The following is a 27,568-nucleotide window of genomic DNA, read 5'->3' as shown; positions in this document are numbered from 1 at the left end:
AAAAAAATGCATGAAAATTTCAGAAATTATTAAACAAAGAATACATTCTCATGGATCATCAATCATGCACGTTTTTACAGAAGAAAATCACAAGGATCCTCCCACTTGGATCCAAACAAAAAAATTAGGGTTTCTTAAAACCCTTTCAATTCTCCCATGAGTTTCCATTAAACCTTGGATTTACAATGTGTTTCTATAAACCCTTGATCCTCCCATTGGATTCATTCAAGAAAAAATAAACAATTGGGAAGAACGAAGAATCGCAGGAACATGAGCTCTGATGCCAATTTTGGAAAAATCTATCTCTATACTTGAAATAGAAAGGATAAAGATCCTTACCTGGATTCGTTTTCCCAAATATATAATTATTGCAGCGGAAATATTTTTGATCCACGTCCTCGTTCCTCCACGAACTCGTCACTGGTTTGATTCTACAATCACAAGGAAAGAGAATGTATTCCACAACCCGCATGCCGTATGAATGGAAGAAATCGAAGACCAAGATTAAGGAGAAGAAGATCCACGAAGAACTTCTCCTTTCTGCGTTTCTTGAATAGAGGGAGAGAGAGAAAGAGAATCGCCTTTTAGGAAATCTCACGTATCCGTAGTGTGATCACCCGAGTGATGTAGTGGTTACCAAAATATATAATCTTATATTTTGTAACCGCCCAAAAGTGAATTTCAAATTTTGCCCTTGGGCATATTATAATTAATAAAAACCCAACACGAAGAAACCTTGGAGATTCTGCCGTTGTGGTAGAGGAGCTGTGGCTCGTTTCCCTTAGTCAAAATTGTTCCTGTTTTGTTTTGATTTATTGGGTGGGTAACGTTGTTTTAATCTGACTAAATTGGAAAATTTCAGGTGGAAGGCATTAGATTTTGCAGCTTTGAAGCAAAATTCTGTATCGTTCTTTGACATCAAAAGACCTGAAACTGCAAGTTCCAGGTGGGCAAGGGCCAGAACAAGGGCGGCCAAGGTAAAAAACAAAATTTAATTTTTAGTTCTATTAGTCTTAAATTTCAGGTGGGTTTCTGTTCTTGGGCTCTATTTTGATTTGGATATGAATCCAAATGGGTACCCTGTGAGATTAAATTCGTTGTGGTTATGTAGGTGGGCTGTCGTCGCTGGCAGGGTCTGGTTGTCAGCAGTGGGTAACTTGTAATTTTGAGTGTGGGTGCCATGTAATTTAAGAGGTAATAGCGGGTGGTAAGAGTTTTTACCCCTTTTATAGCGGGTGCCGTATAATTTCCTCAAAATAATATTATCTTAGCCCTTGGATTGGTATACTCCACGTGACAGATTCTTATACCTCGTCGGACACTCTGTGGGAGATTTCCTGAAGGGGAGAAGCTGAACCCACCTCACAGGCCTACATTTCAAACTCAATTCAGCAAGGTGAGATCCAACAGCAGATACTCTGCATGTGCTAACAATATGAACCTTTCCTGAAATCTGCCAAGAAAAGAAAATTATCGTTATCATCCATTAAAATTATAGACCACACCTAAAGCGCATCAGAAAACATTGCTAAGTTGTTCATCATCTCACCCCTGCTGGAACCTAAAAGCCCCATATAATAAAGTTGGAGACAACTTTATTTGAGTCCGGCATTGTCAGAACTGAAGGTCGAATGGAATGCTTAACTAGTGGAAGTCACACTAAAGTTCCCAGATTAGGATTTACCAAATACACCGAATCTCCTAGACACTTGACAGAGAGGGAGAGGTTTGGAGAGCTCCAGTACTCCAGAGTCAGTTGAAAAATGAAATGACTAAGGAAATTGTTCACTTGTACTCCGGAAGACAAAGAAGCACAGGTCCATAATGGAACGCATGTGTGTTCGTTCGAAAGTGAACAGGAATGGGACATCATTAGCTCACACATTTTCACGTAATCATTCTACATTCTACGTATTTTATTAACAGTTAAGGAAACCCAAGAATGAAGGTTCAATCAACACATTGAATTTGATTTGAACATACCATTCGCGCCATACATGAAGAAAGAAAAATGAAAATTTTTAACTCCAAGAAGTGAAAACCGAAAACTTATGATTGTCAAGTACCAATGAACTCCTCACACAAACAGATGAGCCATTTCAATGTATGAGTTTGACTTGGTCACGGAAACCCTAAACGACATATAAGAGGTCATGAGGAATGACTCTCACCCACTGTATATGAGTTGTATAAAAGAAAAAGAAAGATGAATAATGAACCAAAGGCAAACCATTCTGCACCACTTCCTTTGCATCAGAACATTTTCTCTCCATGACTGAATGCTAAACTTCCATGATATCTTTCCGGTGCAGGCAAGACCTGATGATCCATGAATGCTGTAGTTGTTTTCATTAAGAATGTATAAAATTTCTAGTTCCTAAGAACAATCAAATCTTCACTGACTCCTTGACTGCATGACAGAATATACAGGGTATAAAGTTGCACCCAGTGTGCTTGCATACAATACAGACTTTCCACTTTGTGTTTTCCTCGAAATCATAATGGCGATTGGTAAGTGATGCAGAAGGTTACTTACTATTCAAACCAGTAAGTTCTGAAATATTTCATAAACGATCTTCATTTGTAATAGCCATACACAGTACACCAAGGCTCTTGCACTTATAGTGGAGTCTGGGGAGGGTCGAATTCATGCAGGCTTACTCTTATTTCTAATGAGGCAGTGCACCAAGGCTCCCGCACTCAGTGGAGTCGAATTCATACAACTTACTTTTAAGGACTTTGAATCCATGACCAATGCGCCAAGACGATCTTCCTTTGTATCACAATAAATTCCTCCAATGAAGAGCTTGCCAAGAATTGGTTCCATTTACCACAACCCAAATATAAATTTCTCCTATCAGCAAAATTAATCATTTTAAGCACACGACTGCCATGACCTGGATACACCAATTCAAACACTTTTCAGAAGAAAAAAAGAAAGTGAAAACAAAATGAGACTTTTCTAAAATCATGAATCCAATTAACACAAAAGTGAAATTTCATCCTCAGATTTGATAGGTTTCTAGAGTATCCAAGGGGTTTTTAGTCTTACGGCTATGACACTGTTCCCCTGAACAGCATGATGAACAGTGTTAGAGATCTTTCTGGTCCCCATGTATATTTACCAATGAAGATAATAACGAATACTACCCTATAAGATTTTTTTCAAGTTTCTGAATGATATTTGTGGAAGATTTTCAGCTGATTTCTTCCATCTGCAGCGAAATTGAATTCTTTTTGGGTTTCTACCTTTCTTCTTTTTTTCTCATGTGGAAAAAGAAATGGCTGATTATTTGGATTCAATGGACCTCTGATGGCTGATTACCAGTACTATTTACCAGAGTCTATCGCTTAGTGATTCTTCAAGAGTCTTGTATTGATTCTGCAATTGGATTTTCTCATCACAGTTCAATTGTCAAAGTACTCGACTTTTTGTTCTACAAGCGTTATTTGTTTATGGTGCTTCAGTACAACTTTCTAGTAAAACCTTGCAGGGGTGAAGCCAGGATTCAACATCATTCTTTTTTTTTTTTGGGCGGGGGGCACCTCCGGCCCTGCAAACTTGCCTCCCTGTTATGGCAGAGATGAAGACCACTGCTTCACTTGCGGGTAATATCAGTGTAACCATCACCTCTATTAAACTCAAAGGGTGCTCCAACTACTTATTGTGAGCTCAAGCTGTTGAGGTTTATATTATGTTTATGGCCAAAGACAAACAATGACAAATATAGTGCATGGATCAACAAAAACACAACTATGCTTATTTTGTTGTGGAACAACATGGAACCCGATATTGCTGCTAATGCAATTTTGTATTACAGCTAAGGGTGTATGAGATGACTTGAATAATACTTATTCTTAGGAGAAAAATACAAATCATATCTATGACCTCCACACTGAAACAGCTTCTTTGCAAAAATCGTTGGGGTAAGACTGCATGGGAAAATTCTCCCCCCAGACTATTCTCGTACGAAAGCTTTTGGCAGCGGTTTCGCCCTTCTTTATTTATGACCTCTGTGAGAAGTTGTATCAACTTCAACAGCCTAACAAGTCTCTCCAAGAAAACTACATTGCATTCATGAGTATGGTGGAGGAGTTGAAAGTTTTCAACCACTCACTACCGATATTGAGAAGCTCAAGGCTCAGTGCAATGAATTCCTCGTTTCAAAGTTCTTGGCTGATTATTATAATATAAAGACTGTGAAGGTTACCTTCTGGGGAAACAGTCCCTACACTTGCTGAACATATTCTGGCCTTCAATACATAGTCCCCCTGCAAATCTCACTCCACCTTGAAGGATGCTCTACTTTGAGGCCACCGGGCCGGTGCACATGGTTCTGGTGGAAAACGCACTGATCATTCTTCTTGACAGTGTTCTTATTGGACAAGTTTAATCAGACTGATAAACTCCTTTCCCACTCAAAAGCAGAAAATTAAATACAAAAGAAATGCAATGGAAGCAAAATCTAGATTACCTAGAGTCCAGGGCTCCCCAGTAGTTGACTGCTACCAAACACCAACATTGATCAACCTTGCCTCTCCCTGCTCTCCCCTTCCCCATATCTGAGTTGCATATAACTAAATTGAGTAATCTGCCCAAATTGCTGTCCACATGTCCTGTTCTTATTCTCCTATTTATTATTGGAGAGCTGTTCCTCATTAGTGACTGCTGGGTAGTTACCTAGCAGCAGGCCTGATAACAAGTGTAGACTCGTGAAATCAGTGGCCTATCAGCACCACACCACCCCCATGATTTCACCTTGTCCTCAAGGTGGAAAGTAGGAGATTGTCCATTCAGTTCAGTGAAATCTTCACAGGTGTTTTTGCTAGTAGGCAGGTCCCTTCATTTGATTAATACCTCCAAATAACCCTAAGGTGAGTATCAGAAATCCAGCAACTCTTCCAGTGTGAGTGTGAGCTCCCAATCCTCCTTTAGACAAGAAGATAGTGGCTGCGTAAGAGTCTTTCTTTAGCTAAGAGACATGGAAGACTAGATGGATTCGAGAGTTTTCTGATAATTGGAGTCTATAGGCCACCGGTCCTATTCATTCAATAACTGGGTACGAACCATAGAAGCATGGGCTGAGCTTCTCATTTTGCTGTTGGTGAGCTTTTTGAAGTGGTAAGGCAGCAACTTAAGGAGGACTTCATCCCCAACACTGTGCCTGACATCACGACAGTGCTGGTTTGCTGCATTGCACATCTTTTCATGAGCCACAAATAATTTGCCTTCAGTTCATCTAGGACTTGGTCACACTCCCCCAAATAAGAGTCGACTTCATCTACCTTCGGTTGGTGGCTGTCATCCGTACATTGCTTGGGAAGGGGTCATCTTAGTAGAAGCATGGTAAGTGGGATTGTACCAATATTCAGCCCAAGCAAGCCAATTTTGTCCAATCTTTGGGCTGCTGGGCACAGAAGCAGTGCAAGTAGACTCTAAACATCTGTTAACTTCCTCCGTTTGGCCACTCATTTGTGGGTGGCAAGCACTGCTATACTTGATAGTTGTGCCTGCAATCCTGAATAATTTGGACAAGAAGTAGTTGAGGAAGAGGTGGTCTTGATCAGTAACCATGGATCGTGGAAGGCCATGTAACTTGACAATGTCCTGGCTGAGTGGTATTGTGTTTTCACAAGCTGCAAAAGGATTAGTAATAGCTATGAAATGCCCCTACCTAGACAGCTTGTCCACCACTACAAGAATGGTATTTCCTCCTTTCATCTTGGGGAAGTCCTCCAATAAAGTCCATTCTGGTATCTTCCCATATACGTTCAGCTATGGGTACGGGCTGTAGTAGACCCCAGGGATTCATTGATGGGTGTCTGTTGCGTTGGCAAACATCACAAGCTGCTACATAATCATTGATTGCTGCCTTCATGCCAACCCAGTAAACCACCATTAATTTTCGTTTGTAGGTCCTCAGGAATTCTAAGTCCCTCCATAAGGGTAGAGTGAAATTCTGCTAGGAACTTGGGTATCAAAGTCGAACGTTCTACTACAACTAGTCTCCCCTTATGGTAAAGGACTCCATTATGCAGTTGATACTTCGGGTGGGAAGCAGACCCAGACAATATCTCTTGTATGATGGTCTTCTACAGTGGATGGAGGCTGACTTCTTCAATCAATTGCTGTCCATCCTGCCAAATGCTTGCTGAAAGTGTGCTCAATGCTGTCTCGCTTTCCGGTTGCCGTGACAAAGCATCAACAGCTTTGTTCGAACCTGGTTTTATATAGGATCTCAAAATTGTGCCCAACAGCTTCAAGATCCATTTCTTCTGGTCAGCAGCTATCACCTTTTGCTCCAAAAGATATTTCATACTACGTTGACGAGTTTTGACTTTGGAATGCCTTCCAAGTAATGCTGCCACTTGATCACAGCTAGAACTATGGCCGTTAATTCCTTTTCATACACTGATTTGACTTGATCTCGTGGAGATAAAGCTTGACTCCAATAGACTTTGGATGTGCTTGCATGAGTACAGCCCTCAATCCAAGGCCTGATGCATCTGTCTCCACTACAAGGTCTTTCCTAAAGTCTGGCAAAGCAAGGACTGGTGCGGTGGTCATCGACTCTTTAAGTGCTTGAAGGACTCCCAGGGCTTCTTCTCCCCCCACAAAGGCATCTTTCATCTTTGTTCATTAGTTGAGTAAGTGGTGCAACAATCTTACCATAGTTTTGTACAAACTTCCGGTAATATCTCATCAGTCCTAGGAATCCCCTTAATGCCTTCAAATTTCTTCATTGTAGGCTAGTAAATCATGCTCCTTATTTTATGTGGGTCAGCCTCCATCCCCTTCCTAGGGATGATGTGCCCCCAAATATTCCAACTCTGTTAATCCAAATAAGCATTTCTTTCTGTTCACCACAAGTTCATGCTTTGATAGTAAGAAGAAAGCAACCCGAAGATGTTTAACATGCTCTTACTAGAATTTACAGAACACCAAAATGTCAGCAAAAAATACAAGTATAAATTTTCTCAAACATTCTATAAATATCTCATTCTTAAAGCCTAGAAGGTCGTTGAAACGTTTGTCAATCCAAAGTGCATGACAAGGAACTCATAATGTCTGTTGTGGGTGATGAAAGTTATCTTCTCAATGTCCTCTTCTTCTAATCAGATTTGATGGTAACCAGCCTTGAGATCAAGTGTGCTAAATACCACTGCTGCTCCTAGCTCGTCCAAAAACTCATAAATGGCGGGGATGGGAAATTTATCAGGGATGGTGATTTTATTCAATGACCGGTAGTCCACACAAAACCTCCAACCCCCATCTTTTGTGTGAACCAGCAACATCAGACTTGGGAAAGGACTTTTGCTTAGTCGGACTATTATCACGGTTAACATCTCACTTACTAGCTTCTCTATTTCAATTTTCTAAGCATGTGGGCCCTTCTTGGTTTAGCAGGACCAAAAGGTAGAACGGCTACTCGTGAGATCCAACATCCAAAGAATAAACTGCTGAGTTGCCTGTACCGCCTTCTCTATGGGCTATTCAAGTTCAATATTCATCCATTTCCACCATTTCCAATTCTCCCAATCCTTGGACAATTGTGCAACTTTTTGGGCAGAGGAAAGGCCAAACTTGAGAAACTCATGAGAAATGATGTATAAGAAGAAAAAGGAAAGAGAATCCTTCTCAAGTCTCCGGCTTGAATGCCTTGGTAGCGATAAAGTCTGTATTTGACTGGTTGCTGCCTTATATTAAACTGATGCGGCAGTTAATGGTCCGTCTCGGTGGCAATCCCCTCGGTTCATTGAATAGGGGCTCAAATTCAATTAACAATTGTTCTAGTAGCTGGTAAGTAGAATTTTGCACTTCTGAATCCACAAATGTTAGCGGCTGCAACCAATGCCCTTCTACCTACTTGTAGCATTCTCCATAGACCCCACAATGTGGTCTCCTTCCGTCGTAATGACGGATCTCCATGCAATCTGATATGTATCCCGTTCTAGTCGAAACTCAGTTTTTGTTGCCTCCAATTACTTCTGACTTCCCCCAACATGGACAATCATTCAATGCACAATATAGCTTTTCCCAGGTTGAACGAAAGTATGTTTAGAGGGAACACGACACTGCCCAATTTGATCGGCATCCTTCAACATACGCCATATCCTAGAATGCACTGCCCATCGCCCAGCACCACTTTAAAACCCCTCTCTTGTACTTCCAGACCCATCGCCTTTGCCAATTCACACCGTATGAAGTTGTGTGATGCCCCAAAGCCAACCAAAACCACCACACGCTGCCTTTGGATCACCCCACGAAGATTCAAGGTCTGTGGAGAGTCAATTCCAACCAAGGAATGGCTAGAAATCTCTACCTCTTTGTCTGGTAACTTTCTTCCACATCCAAATTTTGATGATTGCATAATCTTGGATCTAACTAAAATAGGATTTGTCAGTCTCAGCAGGAGGTTCATCCTCAATGAACTTAAGCTTACCTTTTGCAAGTATGTACACCCGAACCACTTGTGACCACAACAAGTAATTAGAACTACCTTTGAGCTTTATAGATGTAATTTGAACGTTTACATGATCTCCTTGAGATCCTTTAGATTCAGCCGTACTCATGGTTGAGTCACATGTAAGTCAAAACATTAAACTGAGGTAGATATCACTCAAATCAGTTTTCCAAAACTTGAAGTAGAATGAGCATAAAAAAATAAAAAATAAAAATCTGGAACCTTAAGACCGAATAGGAGAAGAAAAAAAAGGTTTGCAAAGTGCAGCAAAAAGGAGGTAACAAAGATAGGTAGAAAACAGTATTTAATCCAAGTTCTAGAACGTGTAAGAGTAAGGTAATAGGTAGAGAAGATCAGTTCACATGAATATCTGATATAACAGTCCATAATATACAGCATTAGGTGGCTGCACACCAAGGAAAACAAAAAGAAAAAAAGAACTTCAAAAGAGAATATTGAGAACAACACTGGTTTTGATTAAAAAAAGCTCGATACCATGTTAGAAAACAAGTTTTAATAATCAAAACAGTAGTTGAACTTGAACAGAGAAAAGAGAGAAGAAGAAGAAGAAGAGAAAAGAGATGAAGAACTAGTAGAAGAGGCCTATGATTCTAGCTAAAGAGTCTAGATTCACAGAGCCCTTTTATCTATAGCTTATAACGAATCTAATACAACTTGAGAGACAAGTAATTGTCCTCTAGAAAAAGGAAACAAAAAATTACAGCTTTAGTAACTTCTTAGCTCCTAAAATAGAAAGTTTTGAAAATAGAAACTATGCTTTCTAAAAACTCCCAAAACTTATGTAGCAAGACTCCTACATTAGAAATAGAAAGTAGAATAATATCAATAGTACAATATTGTTCACGTGAACAGTACCGTGAACAGTAAAATAACCATAAAGTGCGTATACTTCAACAGGGTCTTTGCCCCCAAAACTCAGGTAGTTCAAGATGTCTCTAGTAGGTTTCTTTTTGATTTTCTTCCCTTAAGTCTTGCCCCATTGCTTCCTCCCTATCATTCCATGATGACCCCCATACACTGTCCGTGGTTGCTTGCCACCACTCTCCAATTCCATGACATTGGGAGATTGGGAATCAATCTCAATTGATTTTCCACAGCTCTCCTTTTTCATGTGTTCTCTAAATTCCTCCATAAAAGTTTCAAATTGTTGCCTGCTATCCTCAACCTGCTGATACAGCGAACCAAACTTTGAGTACAAGGCAGAAATCTGCCCATGTAATTTCTGAACATATTTTTCCATCTCATCGACTCTCCCCTCCATTCTCACGTTCACCATTCCCTTACGAGTGAATGTGCTATGATGCCAGTTTGATAAACTCCCTTTCCCACTCGACAGTAGAAAATTATAGATGAAGAGATGCAATGAAAGTGAATCTGGATTACCCAGAATCCAGGGCTCCCAAGCTGTAGACTGCTACCAAACATCAATATTGATCAACCTTGCCTCTCCCTGCTCTCCTCTTCCCCATATCTGAGTTGCATAACTGAATTGAGTAATCTACCCAACCACTGTTGTCCACGTGTCCTATTCTTGTTCTCTTATTTATCATTGGAGAGCTGCTCCTTATTAGTGAAAATAACTGTTGGGTAGTTACCTAGCACCAGGCCTGATCCCACGAGTTTAGACACACGAAATCAGTGGCCCTATCACACACCATTGAGACTTTTGTGACAAGCATGGTAAGCCAGATTGGGCAAACTAGTTGGACAATCATGCAATGACTATGGACATAACGGTAGTGTCCTCAGTGGATACCATACCTAGATCCTCTTTAGGGGGTTCAACTACCAATCGTGAAGATATTTCTCAAATGTTACTGCATTTACAGAGTCTGGAGACATCCATTCATACAGTTTCTGGAGCTTCTCTACTTCTGCTGCTACCTTAGCTAATGAAGATACAGCTGTTCTCTTTTCCACTCCCTCTACTCCCTGGATCATTGCTTTTTGAGCATCTACTCATATGATTAGTAATCCTCTCTATTTACTTTATCTACCATCAATGGAACTTCCAAGTCTCTCATTCTTGCTAATGACTCTTCTACCTCCTATTTCTGGTCATTATGCGATGTCACGTACTGCCTGCATTATTCATCTGTTCTACATGTTCTACGATTTCATTTTACTTTATGTTAATCAGATCAGTTAGCAAAGGCCTTAAATTTCTCTGTAACCTTCTTTCCCTCTCATTGTGTCTTTCAGGAACTTCACAAGGAACACATGAAAAAAGGTGGTAACCAGTTAGCAAAGGCCTTAAATTTCTCTATAACCTTCTTTCCCTCTCCTTGTGTCTTTCAGGAACTTCACACAAGGAACACATGAAAAAAGGTGGGCTGCACTACCTCAACAGTGCAGCTCTGACTGCTACCGTTACTGCCCATCCTGTGGGTGGTGTGATTCCCTCTCAATGGCTTGTCCCTTTCATCATTTATCCTTGTCTAGATTAAAGCTCATAATTCCTAGTTTTAAGTCCGTCTATAGCTTAAAATGTGAGTTGCGAATTTGGAAAGCATCGTTGTGCATCCTTCCTTTCAAGTTACTCTGTTTTGTGATCCATCTTCATCCCCTCAATTCAGTCTAACATTTGAGGTCCTTGAGCAAAAAACAAACATTGCGTATATGTATTTGTGACTTTTGTAGACAATTATTCTCATTTAACTTGATTGTATCTCTTGAAGGATCATTCTAACTTTTTATCTATGTGTTGCAATTTTTAGAATAAAATAAAGACTCAATTTGGTATTCTCATTAAAGAATTTCATTTTGACTAGTGTTAGAGATGTGCAAAAATACCTTTTAGATTATTGTGCTACCTGCAGTATTATTCATCAAACCAACTGCTCCTATTGGTGCGGAATCTTTTCCATTCCCAAATCCACCATCCACACAATGGAATCTTTATTTTGTGCCTTCCTTTGGAAAGGGCAGGAAGCCTCGCGCTTTATCCACCCAGTCAATTGGTCTTTCCATCTGTCGCCCTACCTCTGAGGGTGGCCTAGGAATCCGCCAGATCTCTGTTGTTAACTTGGCTTGCCTTCTCAAGCTTATCTAGAAGATTGCCTCAAAGCATGACTCTATTTGGGTTAGGTGGATCTATTCTTCCCTTCTCCGGTTGGGAATCCTTCTGGACTATTCCTATGCTTGCCAACTCTTCTTGGGTCTAGAGGAAAATACTATTACTCTACCCTCGTGCCATCTCCAACATCTCTATCTCCATCTCTACTGGCTCCTCCACATCCTTTTGGCTAGACTCGTGGCATCCGATGGACATTCTTTATAACCATTTTGGTCCCCGCAGTATCTATAATACCCACATTCCCAAATCCACTCCTTTGTTGGCCTTCATATCTTATGGCTCATGGACCCCCTCCCCCTACCCATATTCTCTTAGGTTTGGGAATCTCTCCTTCCTCTCTCTACCTCCTCTTGTGACCTTCCCATCTGGCTCCCCTCTCCCCAAATCCTTCACCACCTCTTCGGCTTGGAACCTTCTCAGATCCCATAACCCCAAACCCCCTGGCCCCCATTGGTTTGGTTCAAAGGCTACATTCCCTGCCATTCCCTTACCCTTTGGAGAGCTCTAAACTTTGCCCTCCCCAATCTTTCTAGCCGCCACATCCCTGTTAACCCAAACTGCATCCTCTGCTGGTCCGCAATGGAAAACCTTAAGCACTTATTCTTTTCTTGCCCTTTCTCCAAATCCATCTGGGGAAAAGCCCTTACCTCCAAATGGCCCCGCTCAAGGCTTTCATTCTGGTTTGGTCGAGATTGGTCTTGGATTTTGAGGAACTTTTCAGGTTCTTCCATTTGCAATCAGATTGGTAAGCTAGTGTTCTGTGCCTTGGTCCACCACCTTTGGTGGGAGCGCAATCTTTGGAGATGGACTTCCAAATCTCGCTTTATAGACAGGATTTGGAATGCCATCTATTTTGATGTTTCTTCGAGACACCCCCTGTTGATGATACCCCAAGGAACAGGCTTATTGTTGTCTCTTGGGGCCTTAGTTCCTCTCTCCAGTCTTCTGCTTAAAGACCTTATTCACTTGTTCCTTTCTCTTTAATATATTTATTTATTCATCCAAAAAAAAAAAAAAAAACTGCTCCTATACTCTTCAACAAAATGAAGTGGCAGAGCACACAGACAAACATTTGTTAGAGATAGCCCATGTTGTTTTGTTGCATATGTACTTACCTAAGCATTTCTTTGTGATGTAGTCTAAACTGCCCGTAATTTAATCAATTGTATGCCATCTTCATTCCTTACAGATAAATATCTGTTTTTTTCTTTTTAGGTGGTCTTTCATACATTACCTTAATTTCCTTTATCTCCTCATGTGTTTGGTTGTGTGTTATGTGCACACTTTGCAGTCTCATACTAATAATTGTCTCCTTAGACCACTTAAGTGTATTTCTATTGGTTATCCTTGGCCTCAAAAGGTTGCAAATGTTATGATTCGATTACTTACAAGTCTTTTCTGAGTGCTGACGTCTCCTTTGATAGTACTTCCATTTTCTCCCCTTCAGAATCTTCCACAGGAGACGAGTAGAACTCTTCTTCCACTCCCAAATCTCCCCATATCCCCTCCCTGATTCTGTTGACACCACCTTTAAAGGTAGAAGGAAAGATCAATGCCCCATCTCTCACCTTCTATTAATCAATTTGCTTAGTCTCTCTCCACTAAACCTATTCTTGAAAATCACATTGACGCTCTCCAATTCCCTGGCTGGAAAGCCACTATAGATGTGAAACGGATGCTCTTTTGACCTATAACACTTGGACTTTGTTATACTTACCTCTTGTTAAGGACTCGGTTAAGTATCACACTCATACCCCACTCTTACTTTCCTTCCAAGCCTACCCACTGCCCTTTTTACCAGAACTGAACATGGTTTGGAATATCTCCCATAACTAAGCATACAGATTATGACAAATTCCTTCATGTTAAAAAATAGATTAGCATGAATTCATCAGAAGATGGGAGAGAGAAGAATTACTATTAGGAGTAGATCAGATTATGCAACTGGTATGCAATTCCCTCTTTTGGCAGCATAATCTTCGCCATTCACTTATTTAGTTGTCTATGCACTCGAATTTCTCCTGATGCATCACCTAGCACCAGCTGTATTGGAGTGAAAAATTCCAGTTCAAATACACCATGCTGCATGCATTTCATTACGTTTCTCCTGATTTTAACAAACATAGTGAAGAGAGGTTAGCACTCATAGTCCCGAATTAAATATAAAACACAGAATCCTTAACAAGTTCATGAATCTTTTAACCTTGAAGCTCTATTAAGAGTCAACCATAATATATCATTTGAAAATATCAGCAATAGATAACTGGGAATCACATAGCATTAACTAATTCTTGACGGGTAAGTGTCAAAAAGTTTACCTTCTGAATATGATCTATAACGTTTATTTGGTTAGAAAATAACTTATAAAGACACAATTACAATGTGAAAGGACTGCCATAAACAGAGAACATCTTTAAGCAGAACATCACAAAAGCAGAAAAATGAAAAGAAGATTTGTAATATAAAATTGCGATCAGTCAATCAACGCATGAAATCCATGATGCACAAGGACTCCGAAAAAAGAAAATGTGGTCGTAGGCTAAGACAGAGGTTCAGAAAATGGGCAGAAGGGGCAGTGACGGCAACAAAAGTGGCAGCAGTACCGGAGACGCGAATTGTTCTTATTGTAAAATATATGTTAAATCTACAAGTATTTTCCTGATTGATAGCCTATAACAACAGATATGACAAAAAGAGAAGTCATAAACTCATGACCACATTAGATGAGAAGAGTTAAATTGATACCTGTATTTTTTCCCTTGTTAAATAGCTCCATCTCAAACTCATGGACAGCCTTCAGATTCCCCTGTACCTTGTAGGCCTGGATCATAGTGGCATACGTTATCTTATCAGGGATGCATTTTCTCTCTTTCATTATCAAGAATATCTCCTCCATCCGTTTAACATTCCCAGAATGTCCAAATGCACTGATGACACAGTTGAAAAATGGAGTGTCTGGAGCTATATCAGAGTTATATACCTGCCTCAAGATAGAATCAACCTTGTCCAAAAGTCCAGCTTTACTGTATGCACTAACGAGAGAACAATAAGTAATAGAATTAGGCTTCGTTCCCCGGTTCTTCATTATTTGGAAAAATTCCTCCATTGATTTTATATTTCCTTTTCTTCCAAACATCTCAATAACTATATTGAAGGTGATGATGGTTGGAGAGAAAAACCTTTTCTCCATAAACTCAAACACAGAAACCATTTTCTCAAACATTCCCATTTTTCCATATGATCTTATGAGTGCATTAAATGTTCTTATGTCTGGCTTAACCCCCATGTGCTGAAATTCATCATACCACTTCTCCATACTTTCAATCTGTCCACCATTTCCATAAGCCCAGATGATAGAATTCAATGTGAAAACATCAGGCATGCACTGACCACATTCAATCATGTCCATCAATGATTTCTCCATCTGTTCAAACATCTCAGCTTTCCCATACCCATCAATAATGGTGTTGAATGTAACAGTGCTACACTGAATTCCCAAATATGACATCTCTGTGAGCACTGGATCAATCAGATCAAAACGTTGGAATTTAGCACAACAGTTGATGAGGAGTGAATATGTGACTACATCTGGTCTACAGTCTGATACAGACTTCATATGGTCCACGGTATCAAATGCCTCATCTAAAAGACCACTGAGGCCATAAGCATTCACAAGTGAAGTGTAAACATCAATAGTAGGTTTTAGCCCTTCAGATAGCATGATCTCGAATAGAAAACTTGCTTGCTTTGGTTGCCTGCATTTTGCAAGCATCATTATGAGCTTAGTGTATGTTTGGCATCTTGGTTGGTACCAGTGTTGCTTGCGAAGAAGTCCAAATATCTAGAAAATGGAAGAAACAAAAGTCACCACTTCAGAAAACACTAAGAACATCATGAAATCTTGTAATTCCAACAAAGATTTCAAAAATAAGCATTACAGAAAAGGGGGAAGGAACCTTGAGAGCAGATTCCCAATCATAGTTTCGTATTGAATCATCCAAGGCTTCCAAAACGGCTTTGGGCCAAAGGCGATTAGATTTGGCGGAAAGGGCTTTTTTCTCAATACCTTTAACAGCAGCTTCAGTTCGAAGAATCCGTGAAAGATCTTTCTTCGCCTCTGTCTGAAGCCCTTTGGATGTCTCAATGCTCTTTTTCTCCGACTTTACAAAGGGAAGAAAAGATGACTGTTTTGGTGTTCCTGCTGGTTTGAACCGAAGTAAAACACGAGAACCGAACAGAAGAGAGACGGAAGACGACGAGAAGGACAATTTCGGTCTACTCGCATCAGGGATCTGAACCTGGAGCTCCATTTGAATCACAAACTCCAATTCAAATGAAATCTGAGTTCTTCAGAAGACTCTAACCGAATTTGTTCTTCCTCCCGTCTAGGCAGAGTAAGATCTGATAAACTTTATACAACTCAATTATTCTTAACGTATAAATTTTTACTAAAAATGAAATCCCAGTGTTAATTCTTTGCTTTTATAAGCTCGTCCCTGCCAATAAAAAACTACAGCAAATTCCAACATTCAATTCCGGAGGATGTTTGTAAGTATAATGGGGACTCAACAATTTCTACGAAGAACAGTCTTGGATCTTAGTAAGCTTAAAGTATATCTACAAAAGCAAAAAAAAAAATCCCCCATTGTGCATATTTCTCGGCTATGCACATTAGTGCATTTTTGTATCAAATGATTGCCTGAGCTTATAAACTTAAATTAAATTTTACAAATTCTATCAATGGGTTAGTAAGGGAGGTCTTGGGCTGCACCCATTCGGTGGCATTAATTATATAAATCCTCCCTTGAGGATGTAATCGTGGTTTTTGCAAGCTGGCCCAGATGAACCTCATATCCCAAAAAAAAAAAATTTAAATCCTCAATAGTATTGTATTTACTTTGCTTTCTCAGCAAATCATCAATGAACTAGATACATTCATTATCTAAATCTTTTTTGTGTGTGTGTGTGTGTGTGTGTGTGTGTAAGAAGAAGAAATTTCATGAAATTACTTGAAAGCAATTTCGAGTATTAACTAAAGTTTCACTAGAGTCCGCTGCTAGATTAGATGTTGTTGTAGCTAACTTTTCAAATCCATTTGGGGATGGGAATTTATCATACTTAATTGTCTGTGTGTCTTAACAACATTCATTAACATAGATATTTCACTTAGAGGTCATATCCCTACTATTGGCTTTGGTAAGAGAATTGGTAATCATTGGTAGTTGTTTCAAATCTCTCTTATTTCTAGTCCTTGTGTTTCTACTTTTTCAATCTCAATTTGTAACCCAAAAGTGTTGTCTCTAAGACCTCCATTGTATGCAATGTTCCAAAATTGATGAACTGTAGATGTCCATCTATATAAATGCCAATCAAGGGCGGAATTAGGATTCAACATTAGAGGACAGGGCGAAGAATGAAAGTACAGATAACATTCCTGTTGGAGAAGCACTAATGTTTTTTCGTCACCCATATTATACAGGTCCTTATAAGACCTATTGGGGGGTCCAACTTCTGAATTATTTTATTATATTAAGGAATAGCCTTACATATATTGTGTGGGGCTCACACTTTTTTTTTAAAGGGTAAAATATTTTTTTTCATGCTTCAAATGTGCTATTACAATAGCAATATCATGAAAAAGAGTTTTAAAAATACTCTGAATGACATCAAGCATTTTTATAACTGAGTAAAATAATGAACTATAAATGAGAATCATAAAGTTCGTCATATTGGTTCTGCTTCATTCTTTGAAGTGAATGCAGCAATTCATAATAAGTCAAAAGAAGACAAAATTATAATTATGGTTATAATTGTGGAAGTCGACGAGGCAAAAGTCAGAATAATTATTGTCATTATAATGGAACTAAATAAGAAAATAATAAGGAATTCTCAATATAACTCTTCAATGAGTAAAGATAATATTTGTTATCAATGTTGTATGAAAGTCATTAAACATGTATTTATAGTACTCCACAATATTTTGTTAAGTTTTGTGAAGCCTTAATCAAATGAATGAAAATAATGTGGAGATAAATTGGATTTTCTAAAATAATGATACTTGAACAATTTTTGCCTATAAAAAAAAATGATTTTGATGGCCTTACAAATACTACACATTTAGATACTGCAAATTCTTTTGAAGATAATAGTTAAAGATTTAGTTATGTAAGTGGGGTTCAAATAAAAATAAAATTAATATTATATTAGTTTGTAATTCTTTTATCTTTAGATCTCATCTCATATGTTAGTTTTCTTAAATTTAATATTTTTCCCTTCTAATTTTTTTTATTGACTTTCTATATATCTTTTGATATATTTTGTTTCATTTTGATGAAGAATGTGAATATTCTCATATGTGCTAGCGACACATATTAATGATATTATACTGAGAGAAAAAATATATATTTCTCTTATTTGATGATGCGGAAGCCATTGTTTATACAATAATCGGTAGTACAACATTGATTGAAAGCTTCGGAAGAGCTAATCCATTATTATTTAGGAGATATAAATAATGCATTATTTTGTAGTAAGTTTAAAAAAAACTTATTAAGTTTCAAAGATATGTGCCAAAATGATTGAGACTACAAATGATGGTAAAAATAAATATTTATGCCTTACTACAGAAGTGTTAAACATTTTCTCCTAGTTTGAACTACACAAATGTTCGCATGGTTAAAACACATGCTTGAATAAATCAAATGAACATTGATTCCAATAATTTTATTATTTGGCATGACCAATTGGACCATTCCGAATCAAGTATGATGTGAAAAAAATTTATTGAAAATTCATTTGTCATCTATTAAAAACCTAGAAGATTCTTCAATTAAGTGGATTTTCTTATGCTGCTTTGTTCTCAAGGAAAATCTATTATTAGATATTTACCAACTAAAGTTGAGATTGAACATTCTGCGTTTTTGAAACGTATACAGGGTGAAATATATGGGTCCATTCACCCATCATGTGGACCATTCAGATACTATATAATTTTAGTAGATGCATCAATAAAATGGTCACATGTATGTTTATTATGAACTAACAATTTGGTATTTGCGAGATTATGTACTGAAATAATTAGGTTAAGATCACAATTTGTGGACTATAAGATAAAGACAATTTGTCTTGGTAATGCTGATGAATTTACATCTCAGACTTTATGATTCTTGTATAACAACTGAGATTACAATTGAATAGCCCGTTGTTCATGTTTATATCCAAAATGGTTTGACAAATCATTTATTAAATATCTATAATTAATAGCTAAACCATTATTTATGAGAATAAAGTCTCATGTCAATATGGAGATATGTTATATGCAGCATCATTTATATTCATCTAGACAACAAGTTATCATAAATTCTCTTTGTTATAATTCGCTTATGGTTAGAAACCAAATACTTTTCATATTAGAATTTTTAGATGTGCGGTTTATGATCTAATTGATCCACCACAATGCACAAAGATGAGTCCCTAAATAAAGTTGGGAATATACATTAGATATGAATCTCCTTATATAATTCAAATGTATTACCAATGATAGAAGACTTATTAAAGCAAGACTTGTTGATTATTATTTTGAATCAACATGAAGGGAATAGAATAAAAAAAAATAAAAAAAAAAAAAAAAAAGATTGATTGAAATGCATTATCATTATCTCATTTAAATCTTCGCTTAAGCAAATGTAAACTTGAAGTTCAAAAGAGAATGCATTTACAAAGTATTGTGAATCAACTGCCAGATTTGCTAAATTGCTAAGAGTTATTAAATCTCATATTCCAATTGCAAATACTTCAATTATGATTGATGTCCCAGCAGGACAATCTATCAGTGCAAATGAAATTAAACCACGTTTAAAACATGGAAGATCAATCGGTTCCAATGATAAAATCCTAGAAAAAAGAAATGAGCAAATGATCAAGATGGTCATAAGATGGAAATAATTGATTATGAAAATCATGAAGATATAACTTTCTATAAAACCCTAGAAGATGTTCAGGTACCTGAAAATAATGAAGAGATTTAGATTAGTTATGTCATTGGAGGAAAAAGATGGAACCGAAAAGATAAAGTTGTCGACAACATTTTTGCATATTATATTATTGTTAAAATAATGCAACAAGACGATGAGGATATTGAACATAAATTTGTTGATGAATGTAAATGAAGAAATGATTGGCTAAAATGGAAAGATACAATTCAAGCATAATTGAATTCGTTTGAAAATTTTAAGTTTTTGGACTTACAGTCCAACATCTGAAGGTATAAAGCCAGTAAGGTATAAATGAATTCTCGTGCGAAAATAAATGAGAAAAATAATGAAATTGTGATATATAAAACATGAATTATGGCACAAGAATTTCCGCAAAGGCTTGGCATTGATTATATGGAAATATATTCTCTTATAGTGGATGCAATCATCTTCAAATATCTTATTATTCTGGCAGTATATAAAAAATTTGACATGCGTCTAATGGATTTTATTATAGCCTATTTATATGGCTCACTCAAGTGTAAAATTTATATAAAAATCTCTGAAAAATGAAAAATGCCTAAAGCACATAAAATTTCCTAGGAAGTTTGTTCAATAAGGCTTTAGAGATGATCAGGGCATATATGGTATAATCTCCTTAGTGGATATTTACTAAATGAAATGTATAAAAATCATTCAATTTATTATTGTACCTGATATGGAGAAAATATGATCGAACTTGGTTCATTCTTGGTTTGACCCTCGACTCCGGTCGAGACAAAGGGAATCGACTCGCTTTCGAGCGAGCCGGGTCCATGAGGTAGCTTGCTAAGGAAGAAAACTAAATCAGCCACAAGCACGCCCTAATCCGATACTTTTGGAATATGTTAATCAACTTGATGACGGCTAGCAGAATTCGGCAGCTATCACTCATCGCTATCATACGGATAACCGCCAGATAACAATCGGGTTATTCTAGGAGTCATCTACTAGTCCAAACTAGTAGAAGTCTATCACTCAACGGATCTATCTGTTAAAATCCAACGACTATCCGAAGAAGGCTCAAATACATCCAACGAAGGAGATTTAAAGGCACACTCTATATAAGACATCACCTACCCACAAGGTAGAAGACGGACGAAAACACTCAGATGCTTACTATCTGAATCGTATTCTTGTTATTCATTCCTTAGCTCTGTGCTCTAGCAGAGCCATTTGTGATTAAGTTCATCAACTGACTTAGCCTTCGGAGGTGGTGTCACATCCTCCCAGCCGGTACCCTAACTGGCATACCCGAGAGTGTGATCCACAGCCCGAAGATCAGGTATCGAGTAATCAACCTCCCACATAAACAATAACATAATCATGAACAATAATAATCGATGTGCGAAAGATAAACCATAGATCCAAATAAGGAAAGAATGAATCATATATAAATCAGAGTACTAAATATAATCAGAGTGTCTAAATCAAATAAGTAAAGTGAGGCGAAATCCCACTCTACAACCAGCGGAAATGTAGTTCTAAAAGAGAAGAAATAGAATGAAATCTATTCCCAATAGCAGGTACAATAGGTAACTAAATTGTTCTCAATCTTATAGACAATATCCCTATAAGTATAAATCTCATAAATGGCACAAGGGCGCTTCCACTCTATGGTCGGACTAAGCATCGTACGGAGCATAACCACTCGCGGAATCTTTAGTGTAATTGTTGTAACCGCAATCACTTTCCTGGAGATATGCCTCTTCTCCTTGCGCTTCTTCATACGAGCAGTCATGATACTCAGAACCTGTAGAGTAGTCTAACAAACATTGTACAAAAGGAATGAGTTTCAAAGAAACTCAATAAAGCAGTTAAATCCATAATAACATAAATGGCAGGATTACAAAACAAACATAAATGCAATATGGTATGAGACAAACAATGAATGTATGAATCTAACTCTATGTATGCTTTGGTCTCTAATGGCGAGACATGCTTTAAGTCATAGCACCGTACTTCTTTAGGAAAGTCTCATTCACTCATCATCAGTTGGTAATGGGTCCTTCATCCCTCAGGATATTCCATGGCTGGGGTATAGGTCACCACTCTCTCACATCACCATTGGTCTAAGTACCGGCGCATGTCGGGTTAAAGCCTAGCCAAATGCAAGTCTTCTACCCGGCTACATCAAGTCGGATCCGAGATTCGTCCATTCCTCGCCCCAGGAGATCCTTTCCGGTATCCTTCACACTAGAGTCCTCATAGTCCTTGACTACGGACTCATCAACCCTATTGGTTATCCACATATGGTAAACGGGAAGCTCTCACGTCCTCTCACGGGTTGGTTACCGGTCTTAAGCGCTCGTGAGCCCAAGTCTAACCATATGCAACCCTACCAATAAATGGTCCCCACAATGTGATTCCTGTCCTCTCACGGGTTGGTTACCGGTCTTGAGCGCCCATGAATCCCCATTGCTACCACGGGTCGTTCGGTCTCAATACCCCTCCGATTAGGGTCTGACATAACAGGACATCCTAGCCAAACACTACTAGACAGTCCTAAATATGTCATCCAACAGTTTAGGAAGGTGTCCAAAGGGCATCTCCGGAAACATCCCATAATATTCCCGTAGTAGTCCTAGGACAGATGTGTCAAAAGGAACACCTCTCCTTTCCAAACCATACTTAAGCATACACAAGCATCAATTCATAACATCACATGTATGGTAACTTCATATATGGAAAGAAATCAATAATTACATTCAACTTGTTTATAACTGGTAAGTAAATCATACATGAGTCAATTTAATATAAACAAGTAATGCAACTGATATCAAGACAGTATCACAGTAGTATAACATTATAAGAATCTAATTAAAGAAATAAACTAACAAGATTCAAATATAGAAACTAAGATATGCAATTTATGTTGTTAAGGAAGTAACCATCCTTACAAAGTATAACTTGCAAAGGAATCTTAAGAAATCAAGTAAGATCTTGACAAACTTGAGAAGAAGGTCCTAGACAAGTGTATACAACATATTAGGAAAGATCCCTAAAAGAAAAGATATCAAAACATCCAAAACAGACCAAATCTGGAGTTGCTGTACTCATTGGTCGATTGGATTGGTCTACTGTCCCAGTCGACCAATCAATCGACCAATGGAGACAGTGGCCTACAAAATCAGAGTTTTAAGAATAAAGAACCGAATTTGGTGGTTCAAAAAGGGTACTAAACAAGGGGTAAACTACATTGGGAGTATCCTAACATATAGAGGACCTCAAAACACTAATCGAATCAAGTTTTCAAGTTACAAATTAGGAAACAAAAAGTCACCATAATTAGATTAATCATGGTTCTTGATGAATTACGAATACAAATCATAGACACGAACAATAGGAGAATGAATCATTGATTTTGATGAAGATATCATGGAAGGCATACTTAGATCTTCAAGAAAATAGATCTAAGAACATAAATCTAAATAAGGAAACAAAACTTACCATAGATGTATCAATCATGATTCTTGAAGAAAGCATGGTATGATAGAAGAGAAACAACTAGAGATTGATAGATCACGGATTATGTAAAGAAAACACAACAATTGACTACTAATATGATCAATATAATAGATCAAAGAACATCAGAATTTAAATCAAAGATAAACGAAGACGAGATCATGATTTAGATCATGATTCCTTCAAAAGCTTGGAATGATCATGATTACGGACATTGCTTTAGCCTTTGATCCTTAGGAAGATCATGAGAGATAAGTTCAAAGATGTTTGCAACAGAGAATGCAGCATCTCCTCTACTGTCTCAACTCAAAAAGGAAAGAAAACAAGGATGATGAAGAAGAAGAGAGTGTAAACATACCTTTTTGTGTAAGAACACGAGTTTTGACGAAGATCCGTCAAGATAAACACCAAGGACGCAAGGGATATGACTTGCAGAGGTCTTTGGTTCGTTCCAAAGAGTTTGGAGGTAGAAAATACGAAGTAGACTCGAGATTGGACTTAAATAGAGCAAGCAAGACCTAATTACCAAAGACAGAACCCATTGGTCGATTGGATTGGTCGACTGGTCCAGTCGACCAATGAGTCGACCAATCAGTTCAGCAACTTCGAAACAGGGAATTGAAGGCCCAGATCAAATCCAAACCTAAAGGGGTTTTGCACACACACCAAGTGACTTACCTAATAGGTAGAAATGCCTTCAAACCATGATAGAGAGCACTCCAAGTCCATCAACTAATCCGATCTTCATCAAGATTCAGTTTCCATAAATAGAACCTCGTCATCAACACTCATGGATTCAAAGCCAAACACCAAGTCCTCCACTGGGATGGCCCAAAGCTGACTTCTTGCTTTACTTCGGGTCACTGGACCTACAAATAACAAAGTTTCCGGGTCAAGGTTAGGGCTGGGTTTCACATTCTCCCCCCCTTAAAGAAATTTCGTCCTCGAAATTGAAAGCGTACCTGTGCTTCCAAAGAGGTGAGGAAACTTCTCCTTCATATCTTCTTCCTTCTCCCAAGAAGCTTCTTCAGGGGTATGGTTCTTCCACCAAATCTTCACCAAAGGGATGGTGCGATTCCGCAGCTGCTTGTCCTTCTTATCCAGGATTTCGGCCGGTTCTTCATCGTAGGTCAAATCAGCACTAAGTCCTTCAGGTGCTTGTTGCAAAATGTGTTATGGATTCTCTATGTATTTCCGAAGCATCGAAATATGAAACACATTGTGAACACCAGCAAGAGGCGGAGGTAATGCTAATCGATACGCAACAGGTCCAACCTTTTCCAAAATCTCGAAAGGTCCAATGAAACGAGGGCTAAGCTTTCCCTTAATATTGAATCTCATCACACCCTTCATTGGTGAAACCTTCAGGAAAACTTTCTCTCCAACTTGAAATTCCAAATCGGTCCTCCTCTTATCAGCATAAGATTTCTGTCTTGACTGGGCAGACTTAATCCTTTCTCTTATCATATCAACCATAGCACTCGTAGCTTCAATCATCTCAGGACCTAAGACTTTTCTTTCACCTGTCTCGATCCAAGTACAAAGGTGTCCTACAAGTACTTCCATACAAAGCCTTGAATGGAGCCATGCCTATTGTTGCTTGATAACCGTTGTTATAGGCAAACTCAACCAAAGCTAGGTGTTCATCCCAATTACCACCCATATCCACCACACAAGATCCGAGCATGTCTTCCAATGTCCGAATTGTCCGCTCGAATTGTCCATCGACTGTGGATGATGAGCTGTACTCAAGTTCAATTGGGTTCCCAAGGCCTTCTGCAAACTATTCCAAAACCTTGAGGTGAACCTAGGATCACGATCGAAACAATACTCATTGGCACACCATGCGAGGCGAACCACATTATCCACATAAAGCCTTGCTAGCTTATCCAGTATGAGTGATCTTCATAGGAATGAAGTGGGCTGATTTGGTCAACCTATCAACAATCACCCACACGGTGTCATTGCCTTTACTTGTCCGAGGCAAGCTAGTCACAAAGTCCATAAAGATATCCTCCCACTTCCAACTAGGAATAGGAAGGGGTTGAAGTAATCCAGATGGGGGTTGACGAACGGCTTTCACACATTGGCAAGTCTCACACTTGGCAACAAAATTATCAACATCAGCCTTCAAACCAATCCACCAAAAATGTTCCTTCAAGTCCTTGTACATCTTGGTGCTTCCCGGGTGTATAGTAAAGACTGACTGGTGTGCTTCCTTCAATATTTCCTTTTTAATTTCTTTGTTTGCAGGCACGCACAGTCTTCCTCTAAACAATAAAGCATCATCCATGGATATACCAAAGTCGGGGTCCGACTCAGGATTGAAAGCAATCTTCTCAACTTTGATCAAAAGTTCTTGATCAGAACTCTCTGCAGAGCAACAATCTTATCTCTAAGGCCAGATCTTGCCGTCATGGCAGAAAGAATAAAATTAGAATTCTCAGGGACAATTTCCAAATCAAAGCTCTCAATAGAAGACCCCAATGGTAGACTCAAATCATTCAAATCCAAGGTCTTCTTCTGGTTCTTCCTACTAAGAGCATCAGCAACAACGTTTGCCTTCCCAGGGTGATACTGAATATCACAATCATAATCGAGACTAGTTCCAACCATCTCCTTTGTCTCATGTTCAACTCCTTTTGGGTAAAGAAGTATTTCAAACTCTTATGATCCGTGAAAATGGCAATCTTCTCACCGTAGAGGTAATGTCTCCAAATCTTCAAAGCAAAGACCACAACGGCAAGTTCTAGATTGTGAGTGGGGTAATTCCGCTCATAATCTTTCAATTGCCGAGAAGCATAGGCTACGACCTTGCCATGTTGCATCAGTACACAACCTAATCCAATCTTTGACGCATCGGTATAAACTGTCATACCACCGGAACTATCAGGTATAGTCAAAACCGGTGCACTTGTCAATCTATCTTTCAACTCTTGGAAATTTTTCCCATAGGCGTCAGACCAAACAAACTTCTCTTCTTTCCTGGTCAACTTAGTCATAGGAGCAGCCAACCGAGAAAAGTTCTCAATAAACCTCCTGTAGTAACCCGCCAATCCAAGAAAACTTCTTATTTCCGTTACCGACTTCGGTCTTTCCCAATCAGCCACAGCTTGGACTTTTTCAGGATCGACACTTATACCTTCAGCTGAAACCACATGGCCAAGGAATACTACTCTCTTAAGCCAGAAATCACACTTGCTAAACTTGGCGTACAACTTCTTTTCTCGCAATCTTTGCAAAGTGAAACTTAGATGGCTCGCATTCTCTTCTTCGCTCTTCGAATAGATCAAGATGTCGTCGATGAAAACAATCACAAACTTATCAAGCACATCGTGAAATACTCGGTTCATGAGGTCCATGAACACCGCAGGAGCATTGGTCAATCCGAAAGGCATGACTCTAAACTCATAGTGGCCATACTGTGTTCGGAAAGCTGTCTTGAAGATATCACTAGACTTCACTTTCAATTGGTGATATCCGGATCTCAAGTCAATCTTTGAGAACACAACTGCACCTTTCAACTGATCGAAGAGATCATCAATTCTGGGCAGCGGGTATCTATTGTTGATAGTCAGCTTATTCAACTCACGGTAGTCGATGCACAGGCGCATACTACCATCTTTCTTCTTGACAAACAAGACCGGAGCTCCCCAAGGTGATACACTAGGTTGTACGAAACCTCTATCAATGAGCTCATTCAACTGGTTTTGCAACTCTTTCAACTCAGTAGGAGCCATCCTATACGGAGCTTTAGATACCGGAGCGGCACCAGGGACGAGATCAATAGAAAACTTGACATCCCTGTCTGGAGGCACTCCCGATAGATCATCAGGGAAGACATCAACAAAGTCACAGACAACCTTGACTTCATCGACTCTTTTCTCCACTTTACCCTTGCCTTCAGATGAAGCATCATCCACTAGGGCATAGACTTGCATCAGTGCAGACAGCACCTTCTTACAAACCCTTCTTTTCTCACCAAGAAATTCAAAGACCGGACTTCCACAAATATGGAACTGAATCTTCTTTGAGGAACAAAGAAACACAGCTTTGTGGGCTGTTAACCAATCAATTCCCAAAATAACATCGAAGTCCTTCATATCAAGAAGTACAAAATTGGTGTAACAACCCCCGTTTTTCTAACCCGGAATCCGTATTGTAGGTCCGAGAACCCGAAGGTCTAGTCGGATTAATTTTGTGGAGTGTCCAGATAGGAGTCCATGATCCATATCCAGAACCCATGGATCTGGATTCTCTTGTTGAAGAATCTGCCTTACTAGGAAGTTGGATCTCTGGTTGAAGGCAAGTGGTGTTTGGAGATGTCCGAAATGAAGGTAAGACATCCCCCATGTGTTGTTTAGGGCTAGGTTGTGTTTGGGTTTCAACCCCTTGAGCAAAGCACCCTTGTATAGCAATATACTTGGGGGCGGTTGCTAGTGGCGGTTGATTAAACCAAGCGACCACCTTAAGCGACCGCCCGGTTCTGCTTGCGGGAAAATGCCCTATTTTGCCCCCTATTCGTTATA

General features: G+C 38.8%; 1 protein-coding gene across 6 annotated transcripts; it reads right to left on the bottom strand.

The window, feature by feature from the left end:
* Window positions 1-1,520: 1,520 nt before the first annotated feature.
* On the bottom strand, window positions 1,521-16,168 carry LOC149005238 (pentatricopeptide repeat-containing protein At3g53170-like). Of its 6 annotated transcripts, none has more exons than XR_016175490.1 (5): window positions 15,519-16,168; window positions 14,308-15,403; window positions 13,481-13,669; window positions 4,212-6,857; window positions 1,521-2,897 (listed from the first exon to the last, which is right to left on the bottom strand). XR_016175490.1 is itself a non-coding variant. In XM_089167924.1 (3 exons), exons 1-3 carry the CDS (start codon window positions 15,870-15,872, stop codon window positions 13,659-13,661), a joined length of 1,461 nt encoding a protein of 486 aa, XP_089024050.1. In that variant the 5' UTR covers window positions 15,873-16,168; the 3' UTR covers window positions 12,063-13,658. The 6 variants fall into 6 exon arrangements, 1 of the variants encoding a protein (XP_089024050.1); XR_016175488.1 differs by having other exon boundaries at window positions 1,521-4,337; window positions 4,476-6,857; XR_016175487.1 differs by having other exon boundaries at window positions 1,521-6,857.
* Between the last annotated feature and the right edge of the window lie 11,400 nt (window positions 16,169-27,568).

Source organism: Hakea prostrata, chromosome 9, assembly GCF_041222555.1.
Source record: "Hakea prostrata isolate BN-2017 chromosome 9, UWA_Hpros_2, whole genome shotgun sequence".
NCBI lineage: Eukaryota > Viridiplantae > Streptophyta > Magnoliopsida > Proteales > Proteaceae > Hakea > Hakea prostrata.
Note: the sequence above shows the minus strand (reverse complement) of the source record. Positions and strands in the feature narration are given on the sequence as shown.